The 20168-nt window shown below is 49.5% G+C and overlaps 1 protein-coding gene and 1 long non-coding RNA gene across 2 annotated transcripts; one reads left to right on the top strand and one right to left on the bottom strand.

Annotated features, from left to right (window-relative positions):
- Positions 1–4268: 4268 nt before the first annotated feature.
- TSKS (testis specific serine kinase substrate) lies at positions 4269–18479 on the bottom strand. Its single transcript, XM_060000028.1, has 11 exons — positions 18206–18479; positions 17747–17960; positions 10056–10151; positions 9767–9850; positions 9351–9434; positions 8497–8777; positions 7835–8029; positions 6805–6978; positions 5993–6128; positions 4752–4876; positions 4269–4620 (listed from the first exon to the last, which is right to left on the bottom strand). The coding sequence occupies exons 1-11, from the start codon at positions 18373–18375 to the stop codon at positions 4464–4466; spliced, it is 1716 nt and encodes a 571-aa protein (XP_059856011.1). The 5' UTR covers positions 18376–18479; the 3' UTR covers positions 4269–4463.
- Positions 7905–19806, top strand: LOC132416605 (uncharacterized). Its single transcript, XR_009517659.1, has 3 exons — positions 7905–8043; positions 8365–8510; positions 18783–19806. It is a non-coding gene; the product is annotated as an uncharacterized lncRNA (long non-coding RNA).
- The last annotated feature ends 362 nt before the right edge of the window (positions 19807–20168 follow it).

Below are 20168 nucleotides of genomic sequence, written 5' to 3'. Positions count from 1 at the left end.
AGGAAGCAGTGGGACTGGGCTCTTCCGGTTTGCTCTCTGCTTATTTCCTGTCAGTTTCTTGTTCTCATCAGCATCACCCAGCACAGCTTCTTTACCCCAGATGAGGCAGTTCCTTCCTGTAGCAGCTGCTAAATCTAGTTTGCAGTTTTTCCAAATCTTGCACACCCTCACAGATGCCAGCACCATTTCAGGGTGCTTCCAAGGAAGGTCCTAGTCCCTGGTGGTCCTCTGAGGTCAGATACACCTGCACCAGCTGAACAATCCCCTCCTCCTCATGGTCTGAGTTTCATCTTCACTGAGCCTCTCATCCAAGTGTTTAGTTTTCATAATTCTAAGCTATATCCTTTGTTTTTCCTGCACCAGGGGTGTTAGCTGCTTCCCGTAGTTACTACGACCGTGATAGCATAGGGCTCTCTTTCTGCCTTTTCAGTTACCTGGTTACCAACACTTCATACCTAAGTAACATTTCTTTATATGAAATCATCTCTGTGAAAATAACTGGTGTGATTTCTGTCTCCTGAATATATCTTATTTTATTTTATTTTATTTATTTATTTATGGCTGCATTGGGTCTTTGTTGTGGTGCACGGGCTTCTCATTGCTGTGGCTTCTCTTGTTGCAGAGCAAGGGCTCTAGGCGCACAGGCTCAGTAGTTATGGCACACGGGCTTAGTTGCTCCGCGGCATGTGGGATCTTCCCGGACCAGGAATCGAACCCGTGTCTTCTGCATTGGCAGGCGGATTCTTAACCACTGCGCCACCAGGGAAGCCCTCCTGAATATATCTTGGCTGACATCAATATTGGCGAGAGCAGATTGTCAAAAGATGGGGTTTGGAGGTGGTTTAGTTGTTTTTTAGGATTTGAACGTAGTGTTGAGCTCTTTGCCAAAAAATGGGATGCTAGTAATCCGTACTCTGCAGTGGCATCATGGTAAATCATATATTAGCATCCACGTTGACTGTGATGAGGTTCCAACTGAAATAAGTGACTTGGGGGATCAAGTACTATTGCAATTAACCTTTAGGGCGCTAAAAATGGCCACAAGGATAGTGATATTCAGTTGAGTCTTTTACCATGTTTACCTTTTTTTAATTTTAATTTTTAAAATTTTCTATTTTTTGGCTGCGCCGTGTGGCTTGCAGAACCTTAGTTCCATGACCAGGGATCTAACCTGTGCCCCCTGCAGTGGAAGCATGGAGTCTTAACCACTGGACTGCCAGGGAAGTCCCTCAGTTGAGTCTTGACTGCTGTGGTTCTTGGTGCAAAGAGTGACCTCAGGAAACAGATCCCCAAAATGGGATTCTGGGATTAGGTGTTCATCTGCTTGAACTTCAGTGAAATGATATCCGTGTAGGGGGAAAATGGGATTACAGTTATCCCTAGAATACATTGTCTCTAGGAGGAATATAAAATGTTGTAATTCTGGTTCTTTTACCCATTAACTATGTATCCTTGTGTAAATAATTTATCTTCTCTGGACCTAGTTCCTCCTCTGTAGCTTCCTCAGTTCAGGCTGCTATAACAAAATTCCAGAGACTGGGTAGTTTAAACAATTTATTTCTCACAGTTCGGGAGGCTGGGAAATCCCAGGGCAAAGTGCTGGCAGATTTAGTGCCTGGTGAAAAGCTTGCTTCCTTGTTTGCAGATGGCTGCCTTCTTGCTGTATTCTCACGTGGTAGGGAGAGAGACTGTCTTCTTAAAAAGGCACTAATCCCATCCTGAGGCTCCACCCTCATGACCTCATCTGATTACCTCCCAACGGCCCCATCTCTAAATACCACCCCATTGGGGATTAGGGCTTGAACATATGAATTTTGAGGGACACAGAGTCCATAGCACTATATAAAATGAGAATAATTATTCATCCTCTGAGAGATTTTAGATCCCCCAGTTCCCACTGTCTTGTTGGTACAAACAGAACCACATTAATAAATCTCATACCTGCTATCTTCAAATCTATAAATCAATCAGAGAGAAGTAACATCTTTATAATGACATCTTATAAACCATGAATATGGTATAATTCCCCATTTGTTAAGGTCTTTAACTTCTCGCAATAATATTTTAAAGTTTGATGTAGAGATCATAACTTATCTTTTGTTGGATTCCTAGACATTTTTTAGTTCTATGCTACTTAGAAATAGCACCTTTGAAAGTTTTTCATTTTCTAAACTTTCATCACTGGCATACAGAGTTTTTTTTTATGTCACCTTTTATTCAGCTTCCTTGCTAAACTCACTGATTTTTAGTAATTTATAGATTCTGTTGGATTCTCTTTGATTATATGTACTGTTATGCCATCTCAGAATAATGATAGTTTTCTTCTTTCCTATCCTATAGTCTCTCTTTTCTTACCTTACTGCAATGGTATTAGAAGAATAGGGGTTACCTTTGGGGTAGAAGGAAAGGGTAATGATTGAGGTTCAGGGAATGCTGGTCAGGTGTAGTTTCTAAATCTCGGTGGTGGTTACACAAACATGTCCACTTCATGAATTCATTGAGCTGTTCACTTTTTTTTTTTTTTTTTTGGTGGTACGCGGGCCTCTCACTGTTGTGGCCTCTCACGTTGCGGAGCACAGGCTCCGGACGCGCAGGCTCAGCGGCCATGGCTCACGGGCCCAGCCGCTCCGCGGCATGTGGGGTCTTCCCGGACCAGGGCACGAACCCGTGTCCCCTGCATCGGCAGGCGAACTCTCAACCACTGCGCCACCAGGGAAGCCCTGTTCACTTTTTTTTAAACGACTGGCTTTTTAAAAAAAATTATTTATTTTTGGCTGCATTGGGTCTTTGTTGCTGCGCACAGGCTTCTCATTGCGGTGGCTTCTCTTGTTGCGGAGCACAGGCTCTAGGCCCGCGGGCTTCGGTAGTTGTGGCACACAGGCTCAGTAGTTGTGGCTTGGGGGCTCTAGAGCACAGGCTCAGTAGTTGTGGCGCACGGGCTTAGTTGCTCTGCGGCATGTGGAATCTTCCCAGACCAGGGCTTGAACCCGTGTCCCCTCCATTGGCAGGCAGATTCTTTTTTTTTTTTTTTTTTTTTTTGCGGTACGCGGGCCTCTCACTGTTGTGGCCTCTCCCGTTGCGGAGCACAGGCTCCGGACGCGCAGGCTCAGCGGCCATAGCTCACAGGCCTAGCCGCTCCGCGGCATGTGGGATCTTCCTGGACCGGGGCACGAACCTGTGTCCTCTGCATTGTCAGGCGGATTCTCAACCATTGCGCCACCAGGGAAGCCCTAAGCTGTTCACTTTTAACTTGTGAACTTTTCTGTTTATATTTCAACTGTACATTTAAAAATAGTATTAGTGTGGTGGTTTAAAATATATACACAAATTGACATTCTCTTCAAAATATGTCTGCAGGGCTTCCCTCGTGGCGCAGTGGTTGAGAGTCCGCCTGCCGATGCAGGGGACATGGGTTCGTACCCCGATCCAGGAGGATCCCACATGCCGCGGGAGCGGCTTGGCCCGTGAGCCATGGCTGCTGAGCCTGTGCATCCGGAGCCTGCGCTCCGCAACGGGAGAGGCCACAGCAGTGAGAGGCCTGCGTACCGCAAAAAAAAAAAAAAAAAAGTCTGCAAATTCTTTGACACACCCTGTGAGTATGATCTGGACTTAGTGACTCAGTTCTAGTGAATATAAAAAGAGAAAATGATGGTATGCAACTTCGAAGACTAGGTCATTAAAGGCATCTTAGCTTCCTGCTTGTTCTTAGACTGCTTGCCCTGGGGGAAGTTAGCTGCCAAGAGAAACTGAGGCCTCCAACCAAAAGCCATGTGAATACGCCATCTTGGAAGTATAACATCCAGCCCCAGGCAAGCCTTCAGGTGACAACAGCCCCAACTGATATCCTCACCGAAAACTCTTGAGGACCCTGAGCCTGTACCATCCAGCTATGCCACTCCCAGATTCCTGACCCTCAGAAATGTAAGATAATATGTTATAAGCAGCTAAGTTTTTTGGAGGGGAGGGTAGTTTTCTTACACAGTGGTAGACAATATCATTATCTAGTAAAAGTCATCCTAAAAAATGTTGGCTTGACAGGCTCAAACTGCACCACAGAACCTTATTTCTACCCCCTGCCTCCTTTTCAAAGAACTGTACTGGACTTCCCTGGTGGTCCAGTGGTTAAGACTCTGAGCCCCCAATGCAGGGGGCCTGGGTTCGATCCCTGGTCAGGGAACCAGATCCCGCATGCCGCCACGAAGATCCCACATGCCGCAACTAAAAGATCCTGTAAGCAGCAACTAAGACCCGGTGCAGCCAAATAAAAAAAGCAAATAAATAAATAAATAATAAAAGACAACAAAAACCCAAGAAACTAAAGAACTGTACCGCCATCGACACCCTGTTGGCTGAGGACCAAGTCATAGTGAGCACAGAGGCTGGTGCATGGTGCGTGTGCAATTTTACTGGCCCTCTTCTGGTGCCGAAAAGGAGATGGAATTCATGCCAGCATGAGGGGCCATTTATTGCTCAGGGGTTGGGCCCCCACGTTTTGGGGGAGTTCCCCCATCATTTCCTCCCCCCATTGTCCCCATGGACCCCTCGAGTGGCAGGTTGCTGAGTTGATCGTGGAGAGAGCACATCTTCAAGTGTAGATAGTCCAGAGCGGCCACCTTCTCCCTGTAACGAGAGAGTGGGCAGTTAGTACTCGGGAGGCCCGATGCCTCGGGGCTGGTGTGGAAGCCGGGGGTGACTCAAGCCCTTTCCCCAAGACCTCACCCTCCTCCCATGCCCTCAGCCTCCTTCCTCACTCTGGCTTCATCTTGTCCGTCAGCAGCAGGTTCTTGGCCCGCAAGGCTTCGTCTTGGGCCAGCCGAAGGGTGGAGCTCAGGGCTTCTGCCCTGACATGTTTGGCCAAGGCCTGGCGCTCCAGCTCCTGGGGAGAGGAGTGTAGGTGCTGCTAGGCTTGCTGGACTGGGGTGGGAGTGGAGGGGGATCTGGATCGTGGAGGGCAAAGGGCAGGGTCCCCTAGGGTCCGCATTCCTCCCCCAGAGTATCCCATCATGCCTTGAGCCTGAGGCTGACCCCAGCATCCCACAGTGCACTGGGCCTCCCAAGTCCCATTGTGCACTAGACTTGTGTCTGTCCCACTATCTGTCCCCTACTGCACTGGCCTTCTTTGTCCCTGTAAGCAGTAAATCAGCATCTATCACATTGTCCCCTAATGCCCATGAGCCATCATGCATTTGATGTCTGGGCCCCAGTATCCCATCACATGGGGATCATCTACATCCCATAATTCACATTATGGGATGTGACCCCCACATCTTATCAATTAGGCCAGCCTCTCAGTCACAGTAATAGTCCTCAGTGCTCTGGTTCCCTATATCCCACAATGTACCAGCCCCCATGTCCTATCATGTCTTAGTCCTCTAGATCTGCCACATGACTGTCCGTTACTGCCTCATTTTGTCTGTTTCACCCACTACAACTCATATCCCATCATACATTAGGCCAATATCCCATAATATACTAGATCTCTATGTTTCAGAATGTACACCAGCCTCAAGTTCCATCAGTTATTGGGCCTGAGTCTGTGTGCAATGCCTCACGAAGAGCTGTGGTTCCATTTCCCACAATGCATTAGCTTACTGTGACCTGCTATTCGCTGGGTCCCCTCTCTGATCTCAGTGATCCCATATAATGCATTGCCTCTCTTAAGTCTCATAGAAAACCAGGCTTATATTCCATGAAGCTATAGACTGGTGTTTGTCTCCTCTGTCCCACAGTGCACCAGATCCATGTCCCATCATGCTTTGGGCCCATATCCATCACCCAAGCTTCCATAATGATTGACCTATGACTCACTAGACACCAAACAGCTCCCCTCTCACCCCATCCCAAAGTATTAGAGCCAAGTGTTCCCCCAACACCTCCTGCCCACAGCTCATCCTTCCCATCCTGCCACACACCAGAAGTGTCCTTGTGCCTGGGGCTCCCCCGCCCTGCCCTGACCAAAAAGTGGGGCATAGTGGCCCATGGTCCTTGGTACCAGAATCTTCTTGTGTAGCCTCTGGCAGCTGGGGCAGGCAGGAACCAGGCCCTTCTGCTTCACCTCGTCCACTAGCGGGGTCAGCGCTCGCTCCAGCAGCTGCTGCAAGAACTCCGTGGACAACTGCTGTCCCTGGCTGGGGGAGGGGTAGTCACCAGGTGAAAGAGGCCTCGGACCAACTCCATTCCCAGGATACACCATGCCCATCTCCCCAGCCTCCACCCAGGTCCCGTTTCCACTATGCACCCAGGCAACCTTCCCACCATGCACTGGGCCCAAACTACAGTTCATCTGGTATGCTCTGGTTTCCACAGCGTGGGGAGATCTCACAGTGCCTGGGGATTTCCACCACACGGTCCTCGGTTCATCAAAAACTCACATTTCCCACAATGCACTAGTTAAAACCGATCCCATGTTGTATTGGAAATGCTCTGCACCCTTCCTAACACAGATCAAGCATGGTATCTGTCGACTTCCAACACCCCAAGGTCTCATTTCCCTACGATGCACTGAGAAAACCTGCCTCCCACCCAGTACCACTGCCCAGCCTTCCCACAATGCACTGGAAATCCAAGATGCTCGAAAAACATCAAGTCTTTCTTGCGTTCCACAAGACACTGACTTCACCTTGTGGGGAGGGAAGAAATGTGACTCCCATAATGCCGCGAGACTGGCCCATCCTGCAATACATGGGGATGCCCTGTCTCCCACAATGAATTTCCCTCTCTACTCTTGCTAAAGTCTCATCTCCTTCAATGCTTGGTCCTCAATACGATGCAGAATGCACCTGGAGCCAGGCGCTGCCCCCTTACCTGGCACAGCGGGCACAGGAGCCTTGGGGGGCCCGATCCAGGTTCATAGAGAGGTCAGACCCTCTACGAGAGCTCTGAAAGTGCCGCCCAAGCTCCTCCAGAATCGGTTTCACTGGGCTCAGCGCCTCCAGTTCGCTCCTCAGTGAAGCCACCGACACTGCTGACCGCTCCACCCTGCGGTGTGAGAGTAAACAGTACAGTGAGGTCGCCTCTCCAACAGTATACAGGCATCCTCCGATTTTTGAAAGTTCGCTTTACCCCACTTCATTTTTACAAAAGGCCTACATTAGTACCTGTTTTCACTAACCAAAAGAAGTCCGAAGAGGATTTGCCCTTTTATGCAAAAAAGCGCAAAGCATTTGTTTTGTAGCAAGCTGTTACAGAAGCAGGACACGCTCCAAGCAGCGAGAGTGGCGCCACCAAGCCCCTTCTCCGAGAACTACACTCAGTATCTCAGCACCAAGCCACCATAGCTTTGAACTGTGTTGTCTATGGCCACCTGTGCTTTATCTCAATTTATTTTGTGCATCTGTTAGCAAGATGTATTCTAAGGTAATTGCTTCTTCGCTTTATGCTATTTTGGCTTACCGAAGGTTTCACAGGAACTGCTCTACTTTTGGATGGCAGGGAAACCTGTAGTCCCAGCAAGGCTCCACCCAAAATTAGCCCAGCACCTCTGTCTCCACCCAGTTTTCAATACCCCGCTCTGCCTTGCCCCCTCTGCTCTGATTGGTACCTCCTTTTGCATTTTATTGTCGGGAATGTACCTCCCTGTTCTCTAATTGGTTTCCCCTGTTCCTGCTTGGCTCCGCCCCTTGTCCTTGTAAGGTGTGGAACTCACCTCTTCTCTAAGTGGCTCCGCCCCTCAGTGCTTCTTAGGTATAACACGCCCCTCCCTACTCTCTAACTGGGGTTTCCACCTGTCAGTATATGCGCTCCACCCGATTGGCTCCAGCTGATTGGCCCACCCCTTTCCCTCAAGGCTCCGCCCTCCCACCTCCCCGCCCCGTGCGCTAGTCTGGGTCCTTACATGGTGCACAGCTCTTCCGTGCGGCCCCGCAGGTCTTGCAGGCCCCGCGCGGCCTGAGCCTGCTCGCGCTGCGCTCGCTCCCACTGGCCCAGGAAGCTGTCGATCCTGCCGCCTAGGCCCCCGAGCAGCCGTAGGGCCTCCTGCACGGCCCCCTCCTCCTGATGCCACCGGGCGGTCAGTGAGGACACCTCCCTCCTGTAAGGGTAGAGGTAAGGAACGCGTCAGGGCTAGGTTTGAATACGTCCCCGTCCGCCGCGCCCCGCCAAGACCACGCCCGTGGCTCCGGACCCACTCTGTCCCCGAATTCTCCTGTCCTGTTCATTTATTTGGGATCCTCTCATGTCCTCCAGAACCCTGCCTCTATCCCCTTATCAGGTATCCTGGCCTTCTCTCGGCCTGCCTCCCAGCCCCACATCAGCTCCTCCAGACACTGCCTCCTCAAGATACCGCTCGCGCCAACCCTGTCCCCCGGAGTTGGAGCCTCCAAAGACCTGCCACGTCCCAAAACCCGCCCACCTCATTTTCACCAGACGCGGACCCCCCTGCCACCGGCCCTATGTTCAAAACTCGGTTCTTCGAAGTCCTGCCTTTCCGGGTCACCGCCCCCAGAACGCTCCTCTTCGAGGCTCCACCCCCTGGGCCCATCCCAGGATCCCACTCACCTCAGCTCCTCAAGGTAGGCAGAGACCTTCTGCAACTCCTGCTCGCTCACGATGGGGCCCTCCCCTGCCCGGGGCCCCATTCCCCAGCTGCCTGGGGCCAGGCCTCGCCGTCGTGGGGATCCGTCGGGGCTCCCTGGCGGGCTGGAGCAGCCTGGGGGCTGGGTGGCGAGGCCCAGGCCGTGGCGGGAGAGGCCAGCCTCCAGCTTCTGCTCCAGCCCCTGCAGCTCAGCCTCCTGCCTCCTGGGCGTCTCATTCTGCATCTGGAGGTAGCGCAGCTTCTCCTGGGCGGGGAAAGAGGGCAGGGTTACTGCGTCCGGCCCCTTGCCTCCCACCACTACCACCGCCTCCACCACCAAATCCGCCCAGTGAATTCCTGAGGCTGGAAAGTGAATGGATGTGGACACGGGATATCGGGAAGTCCCACCTGAAGTCTTGATGGACTCCCGCTTGCTGTTACTAGGGAGGGATGCCCCATTCGAAGCCCAGCTGGAGTCCAACTCACCTTGGACTGAATGCCTGCCTCTTTGTCTCCATCTATCCCTCCACCCTTACTCTAATCCTCGAAGGCATCCAATTCCAGTCCCTCCTGTTTAGGAAGAACAGCTGAAGCTTTTCCAACATTTTGGTGGGAAATGAGTGGGTATGTGGGCAGGACAGGCATTCCCACTCCAAGTCCGATACGAATCCCTCTCTCCGGGACTTGAATATGACTGTGCATGGAAAAGTATGACCATGAACATGAAGGGGCAGTGTGGTGGTGGTGGTGGCAGGGCGAGAAGTCCCACCTGAAGTCTACCTCAAGTACCTCGGTTACTTGAGTACCTTCCTCAAACCCTTAGACACCTCCCCCTTACCTCCAGCAGGGCAGAGTTCTGCTTCAGGACGTTGGTTTTTATTTCAGCATCTTCCACCGACCGGGTCACCTTCCGGCAGTTCTCCTGGGTCAGGACACCAGGGCAGGGCCCCTGCCTTCGCATTCCAGTTCCGCCTCCCAACCCTTACCCTCGCTATTTTCCATATAGCCTCCACCCCCCGCGTTTAAGGCACGCCCCCTCCTTCCGCAAGGTCTGCCTTCTGCTTATTGGTCTGCCCTTTCCCGGCTTGGTTCCCTTGGCTAAAGAAATGGTTCTTCCTCGGACCTCTGCCATACTCCTTTTCCACTTCACCCCACCTCTCACCTGTCCACCACTCCATTCCTCCCCTCTTCCTCTCACCCTCTTCCTACTTCCACTTCCTACTCCTGCCCCGTTCCTGCCCCACAGCGGCTCACCTTGAGTTGACTACAGTACCCTTCTAGTTCTTCCGCCTCTTGCCGCCTCCTCTCTAGATTCTCACTCAGCACAGAACACTCACTCTGGAGCATGGAAGGGAGGAGAGGTTAGCCAGGGCCTCAAGGAGACACCCCGTGGGGAGGAGAGGTGGGAAGCTTCCTTTCCCTTCTGAGCCTCATTCTCCCCAACGGGGCTATGGGTGCATTGAGTTGGAGGATAGCTCTAAGAGGGCAACGTGCCCCGGAGGAAGAGGAGATGTTGCGGGAGGGGGCGGGTGGTCCTCACGACCTGCAGCGTGTGCACGTGCTGGTTAACCCGGGTGGTCTTTTCCTTCAAGCTGGTGATGGAATCTTTGGCGTGGACCAATCCACTGTTAACCCAGCTCTGGGGAAGAATGGGAGACAGGTGGGTCAGTGGGTGCGTGGGAGCAAACCCCAACCACAAGAGAAGGTCTAGAACTAGCTTTACACCTGGATTCTGCCCTGGAATAGCTGTGGAATTTGGGGCCAGGGCTGCGCCTCTTTGATTCTTGGTATAAAACCGGGGGGCAGCCTCGTTTTCTGCTTAGCGGATGGCAAGAAAAATAAGTAGGATCCAGGAGGGAGTCGGGAGTGGGAAGCTCAGACATGGGGGAGAAGGAGGTTGGTCTTAACCTGAGATAAACGCCTTTGGGGTCCACATACATAAATAAGATAAACTGTTAAAACACATGCCTGTCTTTCCCTCCAGGCAGTGGAGAATTCCAAAGATAACCCACTTTCCAGATATAAGCACTCACGATGCACCAGGCCAAGCTCTTACCCACATTTTCCTTTTTATTCCTCACAACCACACCTTTTGAGGTTATTTGCCCCATTTTGCAAGCGAGGCAAATGAGGCCCAGAGAGGGGATGTCCCTTGTACTCCCGGGTACACGAGACAGGAGGTGACCTTGTCAGAATTTATGCTCAGAGCCTTTGTTTCAAACCATGACGCCATATGGCCTCTGTTCATTGCTACCTTATGTCACCATAAAATGCTTTGTGACTCCTGTCAAACAAACTGGCTCAGGAGGGATGAATATCTATCATGGATCTCCACTCTCCCATTCCCACATTTATAGAAGAGTTAGCCTGGTACCTCACTGCTCAGCCAAAGACGACAATTCCCAGCTGCCTTTACAGCCAGGTGTGGCCATGTGGAATATGAGTGGAGATAATGCAGGCAATTTCCAAGTCATGCCTTTAATAAAGAAAAGTAGCACACCTCCCTTTCTCTCTCCCTACCATGTTGATAGCTAAAGCCAGAGCAGCCATCTTGGACCATGAGATGGAGGACACAATATAAAAGAAGACTGGGGCTTCCCTGGTGGCTCAGTGGTTGAGAGTCCACCTGCTGATGTAGGGGACGCGGGTTCGTGCCCCGGTCCGGGAGGATCCCACATGCCGCGGAGCAACTGGGCTCGTGAGCCATGGCCGCTGAGCCTGCGCGTCCGGAGCCTGTGCTCCGCAACGGGAGAGGCCACAGCAGTGAGAGGCCCGCGTACTGCAAAAAAAAACAAACTGAATCCTCAACACTGTGAAGCCGCCATACTTAATTCCAACCACTTATGAATACTTTTATACATGTAACCAAGAGAACATTTTCCATCTTGTTGAAACTATGCTACTTTGTACCTTTTTGTTACAGCAACCAAACTTGTGGCTTAATAGCTGAGCCCCCAGAACACTGGAGCCTCTAACCTACTTCATTTGAAGAGACCTGCTATACTTGAGACATTTATGTGAGCAATAAACCATCCTGCTTCCACCAGCTATTTTGGTTTCTTTCACAGCTGTTGAACTAATACACAAAGAGAAAAGAGAGAGCAAGCTTTCTCCATTGTAAAATGGGAACAACTTCACATTTCTTGCATAACTGCTCTGGAGAACAAGTGTGATAAGCAATATTGTATTAAGGTGACATCAGCAAAATGGTGGAGTCGGGAACCCCCAAATTCCACCCCTCCAAACTGGCCAAATCTATGAGTCAAGTCATTGAGGGGATTATAACAATCATAAATATATATGCACCTAATAGAGCTTCAAAACACATGAATCAAAAACTGTTAGAATTGGGGATTCCCTGGCAGTCCAGTGGTTAGGACTCTGTGCTTTCACTGCTGAGGGCCCAGTTTCAATCCCTGCTCAGGGAACTAAGATCTGCAAGCCCCACAGTGTGGCCAAAAAGAAAAAAAAGACACTGACAGAATTGAAGGGAGAAATTGACAATTTAACAGTAATGGTTGGAGACTACAATACCTCACTTTCAAGAATGGATTGAACAACTAGATCAACAAGGAGATAGAAGACTTGGACAACACTATAAACCAACCAGACCTAACAGGCACCTACAGAACATTCCACCCAACAAAAGAATACACATTCTTCTCAAGTGAAATTAAACGTTGTTCATATGGTCGAGGACAGACCATATATTAAGTGACAAAACAAGTCTCAATAAATTTAAAAGGATTTGAAAAAAAAGTATGTTTTCTGACCTCAATGACCTCAGTAGAATGAAATCAGGAATCAATAGCAGAAAGAAATTTGAGAAACTCACAAATATATGGAAATTAAACAACACACTCATAAACAGCCAATGGGTAGAAGAAGAAATCACAAGAGAAATTATACTTAGGAATGAGGGAAAATGAAAACACAACATACCAAAACTTGTGGGATGCAGCAGAGGCAATACTTTGAGGGAAATTTAGAGCTGTAAACACCTACATCAAAAAAGAACTTAAGGGCTTCCCTGGTGGTGCGGTGGTTGAGAGTCCGCCTGCCGATGCAGGGGACACGGGTTCGTGCCCTGGTCCAGGAGGATCCCACATGCCGCGGAGCGGCTGGGCCCGTGAGCCATGGCTGCTGAGCCTATGCGTCCGGAGCCTGTGCTCCGCAACGGGAGAGGCCACAGCAGTGAGAGGCCCATGTACCGCAAAAATAAAAAAAATAAAAGAACTTAAGATCAGTAACCTAATCTTCCACCTTAAGAAACTAGAAAAAGAAGGGACAACTTAACCCAAAGCTAGCAGAATGAAGGAAATAATAAAGATTAGAGTGGAAAAAAATGAAATAGAGAATAGAAAAACAGTAGAGAAAAATCAACAAAACCAGAAGTTGGTTTTTTGAAAAGGTCAACAAAATTGACAAGTTTTAAGCTAGACTGACCATGAAAAAGAGGAAGAAGGCTCAAATTACTAAAATCAGGAAGGAAAGAGGACATTACTACCAATCTTACGGAAAGAGAAAAGATGAAAAGGGAACACTATGAACAATTGTATGTCATCAAAAATTGTATGTTTCATCAAAAGATGAAAAGGGAACACTATGAACAATTGTATGTCATCAAACTTGATAATCTAGATGAAATGGACAAATTCCTAGCAAAACACTAACTCAAGAAGAGCTCGGACATCTAGATAGACCTGTAATAAGTAAAGAGGTTGAGTTAGTAATTTTAAAACTTCCAACAAAAAAAGCCCAGATGGCTTCACTGGTGAATTCTACCAATCATTTGAAAAAGAGTTGCTGCCAATTCATCTCAAACCCTTCACCAAAAAACAAAAAAACAAAAAAACAGAAAACAAACAAAACAGAAGAGGAGGGAACTAACTCATTCTATGAGGCCAATGTTACCCTGATACCAAAACCAAAGACATCACCAGATAATAAAACTACAGATCCATATTCCTTCTGAAAGCAGCCACAAAATTTTCAACAGAATACTAGCAAACCAAGTCCAGCAGCGTATAAAAAGGATTATACACCATGCCAAGTAGGATTTATCCCAGGAATGTAAATTTGGTTCAACGTGAAAATTAACCCATGTAACATTCCGTATTAGTGAAATATAGGGGGAAAAAATACAATCATGTCAATGAATAGAGAAATAGCATTTGACAAAATCCAATGCCCTTTCATGATAAAAACCCTCAACAAACTAGAAGCACAAGGGAACTTGCTCATCCTGGTGAAGGGCACCTACAAAAAAGAAAAAAAATTTAAAACCAATAAAACCCACACAAAACCATGGTGGTTTAAAATATGCCCACAAAGTTTTTGAGGCTCTTTTAAAATGTGCAGCCTTATTCCTGTCACTTGAGTGTCAGCTGGACTTAGTGACTCATACCTAGTAAATAGAATAAGGCAGAAGTGACGGTATGTGACTTAAGAAATGAGTTCGTAAGAGGAACCATGTCTTCCTTCTTGCTCACTCTTACTCTGGAGAATGATAGTTGCCATGTTCTAAGCAACTACCTATGGAGAGGCCCGTGTGGCAAGGAACTGAGGCCTCCAACCAAGAGCCATGTGAGTGCGCCATCTTGGAAGCCCAACCTCCAGCTCCAATCAAGCCTTCAGATGACTGCAGCCCCTGCCAAAATCTTGACTACAACCTCATGAGAGACCCTAAGCCAGAACCACCCAATTAAGCCACTCCAGGTCTGTTGTTTTAAGGTCGGGAATCATTTGTTTCACAGCAATAGCTGTGATATTTTTAAACTGAAGACCCAACGGTCTTGGATTTCCCATAGGTAGCTGCTCTGGGAAACTAGGGGAGCAGGTTCTGGAGTCAACTCAGTTCTTCCACTTACTAGCTGTGTGACCTCAGGGAGGGGACTTCACCTCTCTAAGCCTCTGTTTCCCTACCTGTAAAATGGGGAGGGACTAACAACTACCTTCACAGGGCTGCTGTTGGGAGGAACACAGGCTAACCCAGAAAGGCCCTTGGTCAATACTTGGGAAAAGAGAAAATGCAGCTAGGGTCCCTGGAGGTGAGTTTTAGCTTCACTGCTAGCCTTGGCTAAAAAAGCGAATGGCATGGTGGTGGTGGGGAGCCAAACCTGGGGATAAACCTCTCCTTGGCCATCCAGATGCCATGCAACTGGGCAATCCAATTCCCCACTCCGAGCCTGCCTCGGTTTCCCTTCTTGTCAAATGGGAATGAGGATACCTTGCTCAGATGGTGGTGAGGAAAGGTCAAGAAGATGATAGGATCCATAAGCCAAGTGCAGTGATTAGTGTCAGCATCGTTAAACATAAAGACAACACGACAGGACCTACCAGGAAAGGGCTTAGCACCAAGACCCTACAGCAGCCTCAGGGAAATCTGTAGACAGCAGGACAAGTTCCAAGCAGGACTCAAAAGACCTGCTCTGGCCATTTCCGCATGGAGGCACTGACCTTCCTCCAAAGCAATACTACCTCCTCAGTTGCATCCTTTGGCCTCATAAAGATGTCAGAGCTTAAGACAGGAGCCAGGGAATTCCCTGGTGGTCCCGTGGTTAGGACTCCATGCTCTCACTGCCAGGGGCCTGGGTTCAATTCCTGGTCGGGGAACTAAAATCCCACAAACTGCACAGCACGGCCAAAAAAAAAAAAAAAAAGCCAGGAGCCAAAGCTGTTTGCTTCACCATTCTTCTGCTGACCCTCCATCCAGTCTGGGAATTATCACTCTCTCACCCAGGGTCTCCGTCGCTCCCAGGTTCTCTTCCTTTCCTCTCTAGTTCTCTGTCCCACCTCTCTCTCTGGTGTCCGTTCCTTCCTTCTCTGGGTCTCTGGCCCCCTCTAGCTCTGGTTTTCTGTCTCTGTCCCCCTCCCCAGGTCCCCATCCTCCTCTCTCTGGGTCTCTGTCCTCCTTTCTCTCTGGGTTTCCGCCCCACCCCCCTCTCTGCCCATCTCCAGATTTCTCTCCCGATGTAGCTCAGATGCTGTGTGCCAGCCTGTGTTCTTCCTGCCCACCTCCTCACGGTTCCTGCCCATACCCTAAGGTGTTGACTGACAGTACTTTTTCCATTTTATGGAGAAGCCCCATAGAGGCTGATGCTCCCCTGCAGCCCCACAGTGAGCTGCAGCTGCATCAGACCTTTATCTTGGCCGCCCAGGGCTCTTTCTCAGCCATCACAATCCTCTGGAGGATGTGACTCAGAAATAGCTCCGGTGGGAGGCGGACCTCTGCAAGTGCTGCCTGAGCGATGCTGGAAGAGAAGGGGAGGAAAGTGTTCTGGCGGGAGGGGACGCCTCCCAGGCCATCCATCCCACCTGGACTCTCTCTCTCTGCCTGCTGGCTTCTCTCCACCTGGTCCTCTTACCCTGGACCCTCGCCCGGCCTGCCTGCCTCCAATCTCTCCCCTCCAAACGTCTCCCACCCGGGGCCAGAGGCATCTTCTAGGGAAAGAAAACATCACACTCGCTAAGCTTCTGGTCCTGACGCTGCTTCTTACAAGCTCTCTAACCTTGCAGGGGGTCACTCCACCTCTCTCTACCTCACTTATTTTTGTTTTCATCTTCCTTGCAGAACCTCTAAGAGAGGAAAATGAGAGCCCCCCCCCCCACCATAGGGATGTAGCACAGTGCCTGGAACATAGCAGATGCTCAGTAAATGGGTATGGAGCCCAAATGCCGTGTGTTGCTCCTGTCCCCTGCCCAGGAACCCTCAGTGGCTCCCCATTGTCCTCAAGAGAATGGAGAATGCCCACATTTCTCAGCCTCTGTGTCCTGTGCCCACCCCCTGCCAGCCTTACCTCTCCCACACACCACAATCTAGCCACAAGGACATGTTCCCCAGGCTCTTTTCAACTCCTGCCCTTTTGCGTATGCTGTTCCAGCTAGGTGGAACACCCTTCCCTGTATTCTGCCTTCCTTTATCTTCAAGATCCAGCTTGTGTGCTGCCTTTTCTAGAAAGCCTTCCTTGACCATGGTCGGCTGGGCCAAGGCCTTCTTCAGGGCTCCCACGGTGACCTCTACTGCCCCCAGCAATGCAGGTGCTGACTCCTAAGCCCGGCTCCACTACTTAGAAGCCGTATGACTTTGGGTATGCTAATTAACCTTCAAGGGGCTCAATATCTTCATCTGTGAAATGAGGATAAAAATAATGACTAACTATTCCGTGCATACAACTGACTATTGTGCTAAACATTTTACATGAACGAATTTCATTTCATTGTCATGACAACCTCATGAGATGGGTGCAATTCTCTCCAGAACTCTGTTTTGGGTGCTGCTATATTTCCTCTTCCTAGAGCAGTGCCTGGCACATTGTAGGTGTTTAAGAAATATTTCTTGAAAGAACAAACACGTGCATCTCCATTTTACAGATGAGGGCACTGAGGCTCCTGGAACACAGAAAGTGCTCAGTATGTGCTAGTGAATCTTTTTTTTTTTTTTTTTTTGACCATGCTGTGTGGCATGCGGGGTCTTAGTTCCCTGAGCTGGGATTGAAGCCATGCCCACTGCAGGTTGGAATCCTAACCACTGGACCGCCAGGGAATTCCCGCTAGTGAATCTTATTAGTATCATTCTGGCCGTGATTATTGTTAGTGTAATTCTCAGTGTCCATGTCAAGCCAAGTTCAGGGTCTGACCCAGGAGAAGCCTGGCAGGGGGTGAAGGTTGGTGGGAGAGTTAAAGGACCAAGCTGTAGCATTCTATGCTCTAGTCAGGAATTCTCTAAATTCTCCTAGGTCTTGCTCACCTCCCAGTTTTGCCCCACAGTCTGAGGTGGTCCACTCAGAGAACTCCTGCTTATCCGTCAAAGCCCAGTTCCAACACTGCCTCCTCCAGAAGTTTTCCCTGATACCCCTAGCCTGGTTTGAGGGGCCCTTTTCTGGAATCCCCAGTGTTACCTCCATTGTGGAATTTGTCACCCCAGTCTGTATCTGTCACTCCCACCAGACGGGGGGCTTCCCTGGGGCAGGGACCTGGCCCGATTCCTATCTGTGACTCCAGCTTCACCCAGGACATTTGGAAGTGACTGAACGAACAAAAGACCAACTCGCAGGCAGCCGGCAGCATTCACCCTGGATGGAGCAGATTTATGGCTGACTGTAGGGCCTCAAAGGGTGACACGAACCTTCTCATTCCAAATCAAGAAGACACCCCCCCAAACCCATCCTCAGTATTTGCCTACCACCAGGGGAGAACCCTCGTATTCCCCAGCCCGGCCGAGGGCCCTCTCACCAGTATTTCCGTGATGTCTGGGTCATCTGGAGCCCAGGGTGGGATGGGCACGGGCAATGCCATCAGGCTGCTGTCTTCCACGGTTGAGTCTGTCCCCGAGGAGTCGGTGAGCTCCATGGTGGCCAGGTTGAGCAGGGACACATTGGTGCAGGCTGAGGACCGTTTGAGGTTCAGGCAGCAGTGCATTGGCTCATAGGACATCCGAGGCTCCACCCTAGGGAGGAGAAACAGGCAGGAGGGTCAAGATGCCACCCCAGCAGGGTATGGCCCCTCCCACCTCCCTGTCTGCGCATTCCCTACTCTCTCTGATTTCAACTTCGCCGCCTGCTTTCTTCTTTCTCCTCCATCCCTGCTGCCTGTTTTCCTCCCTTTCCACCAGCACCCACAGTGGGACTTGTGCTCTGTCAGAGGCAAGGGCTGGGTGCTGGGACCGCCCCCGACAGGCTGTGACAAACCCACCCGTGGAAGGACACAGCCTTCTTTTTCTTTGAGATCCCTTTGACTGGGCTGGTCACACCCCCAGGAGCCTCGGGGACCAGCTGGGAGCGACTCTCGACCCCCGCGGGGGGGTCCCCAGCCTCATGGATCTCTTTGGACTGCCAGATCGTCTTCACCACCACGCTCGCCATGGCCTGTGGAGGGCCCGGCTCCCAGGGGCTCCTTCCTCTGAGGCTCTCCACCTACACTGACCACTGGCCCTCAAGGTCCCCTGTCCCCACAAGCCTGCCTCATAAAGGACCCAACCAAAGGGCCCCAGTAACGGGGGGGGGGGCACAAGGGTGGGGAAACATGACTTGGCACGTTCCCCCGGGGGGCTCAGTGAACTCTTGTTCAGGATTCTAGTTCTACCCCGATCTGTCCCTCCCCTTCAGAAGCACAGTGAAATTCCTTCTAGTCCAGAACTTAGAGTGGACGGACCCACTGGTTCTTGGGAGGGGTCCAAATTACCTTTCCCTGAAACTCACTGTGGGGTCACCCAGCCCCCCCATTCAGACTTGCTTCATCATGTAATACATTGGATTTGTCACTTTCCCAGGATCTGGGGGACGATGAGGATTGAATACCAGCACGGGAGGATCTTACATTCTATGGGGGGTTGGAAGGGGACAGGCAGGCAATAGAAACAAACCAAAAATACCAAATGTCCGAACGTGATATAAAGGGAATCAAAACTGGGTGATGGCCATGTGGACATTTGTCAAAGCTTGTCGATTTGCGCACCTGGGATCTGAGCCTCTTATTGTGTGTGAATTCTGCCTGTTAGAGTCTAAGCAAGCACTGAACTGTAGTTCATTATGTACATGTTGAATATTTGGAGTTGTGTTAGACCCCGGGACTGCTGTAACAAAGTCCTGCAGACTGAGCGTCTTAAACCATAGATAGTTATTGTCTGAAAGTTCTGCAGGCCAGAAGTCCAAGGTCAACGTGTCAGCAGGGTTGGTTCCTTCTGAGGCTGTGAGGGAGAATCTGTGCCTCTCTCCTAGTATCTGGTATCCTTAGGTGTTCCTTGGTTTGTAGATGGCCATCTTCTCCCTGGGTCTTCACACTATCTTCTCTGTGGAACTGTTTATCTCTGTGTCCAAATTTCCCCCCTTTTAAGAAACTGGACATATTGGATTAGGGCCCACCCAAATGACCATGTCTTAACTTGATCATCTGCAAAGACCCTATTTCCAAATAAGGCAAATTCACAGCTACTGCGGGTTAGGACTTGAGCGTCTTTTGCAGGACGTAATGCAACCCGTAACAGGGTTGATGAGTACTGATATCTGCAACTTTGTTTTATTCTGTTTTTTAATTGTTTTTTTATTGAATAAATTTGACTTTGTTGTTGTTGTGTTGTTTTGTTTTTTGCCACACTGCACGGCTTGTGGGATCTTAGTTCCCTGACCAGGGATCAAACCTGGGCCAAGTCCTAATCACTGGACTGCCAGGGAATTCCCAGACATATAGTGTTTATAAATTTAAAGTGTGTCTTACTTTGATACATTTATATATTATAATATGATTGCCATTGTAGCTATATTATCACATCATTATAGCACAATATTGTTATCTATATTCACTATACTGTGTATTAGATCTCTATGGCTTATTTATTATTTGTTGCAAGTTTGTACCCTTAAACAACATCAATCGTATCTCCCACACCCTATCTGCTGGTAACCACCATTTTAATCTTTTTTTACAGGTTAGACTTTTAAGATTCCGCATATAAGTGAAATCATACAGTACTTGTCTTTTCTGTCTGGTTTATCTAGCTTAGCATAATGTGCTCAGGGTCTGTCCGCGTGGCTGAAAACAGCAGAATATCCTCTTTTCTCACGGCCAGATAATATTCCATTGTGTGTATATACCACCTGGTTGTTTCCATATCTTGGCTACTGTGAATAGTGCTATTTGCAACTTACTTTGAATGGAT

Source organism: Delphinus delphis, chromosome 20 (assembly GCF_949987515.2).
Source record: "Delphinus delphis chromosome 20, mDelDel1.2, whole genome shotgun sequence".
Lineage (NCBI taxonomy): Eukaryota > Metazoa > Chordata > Mammalia > Artiodactyla > Delphinidae > Delphinus > Delphinus delphis.
The sequence above is the reverse complement of the archived record's forward strand: the minus strand, read 5'-3'. Positions and strand labels throughout refer to the sequence as shown.

Coding starts and splice junctions, on each gene's coding strand:
- TSKS (XM_060000028.1), bottom strand. CDS start 18,375: ATGGCGAGCGTGGTGGTGAAGACGATCTGGCAGTCCAAAGAGATCCAT. Junction 8,778..9,350: donor AGAACTCTGCCCTGCTGGAG/GTAAGGGGGAGG, acceptor TTCCCCGCCCAG/GAGAAGCTGCGCTACCTCCA. Junction 6,979..7,834: donor ACGGAAGAGCTGTGCACCAT/GTAAGGACCCAG, acceptor CTCACACCGCAG/GGTGGAGCGGTCAGCAGTGT.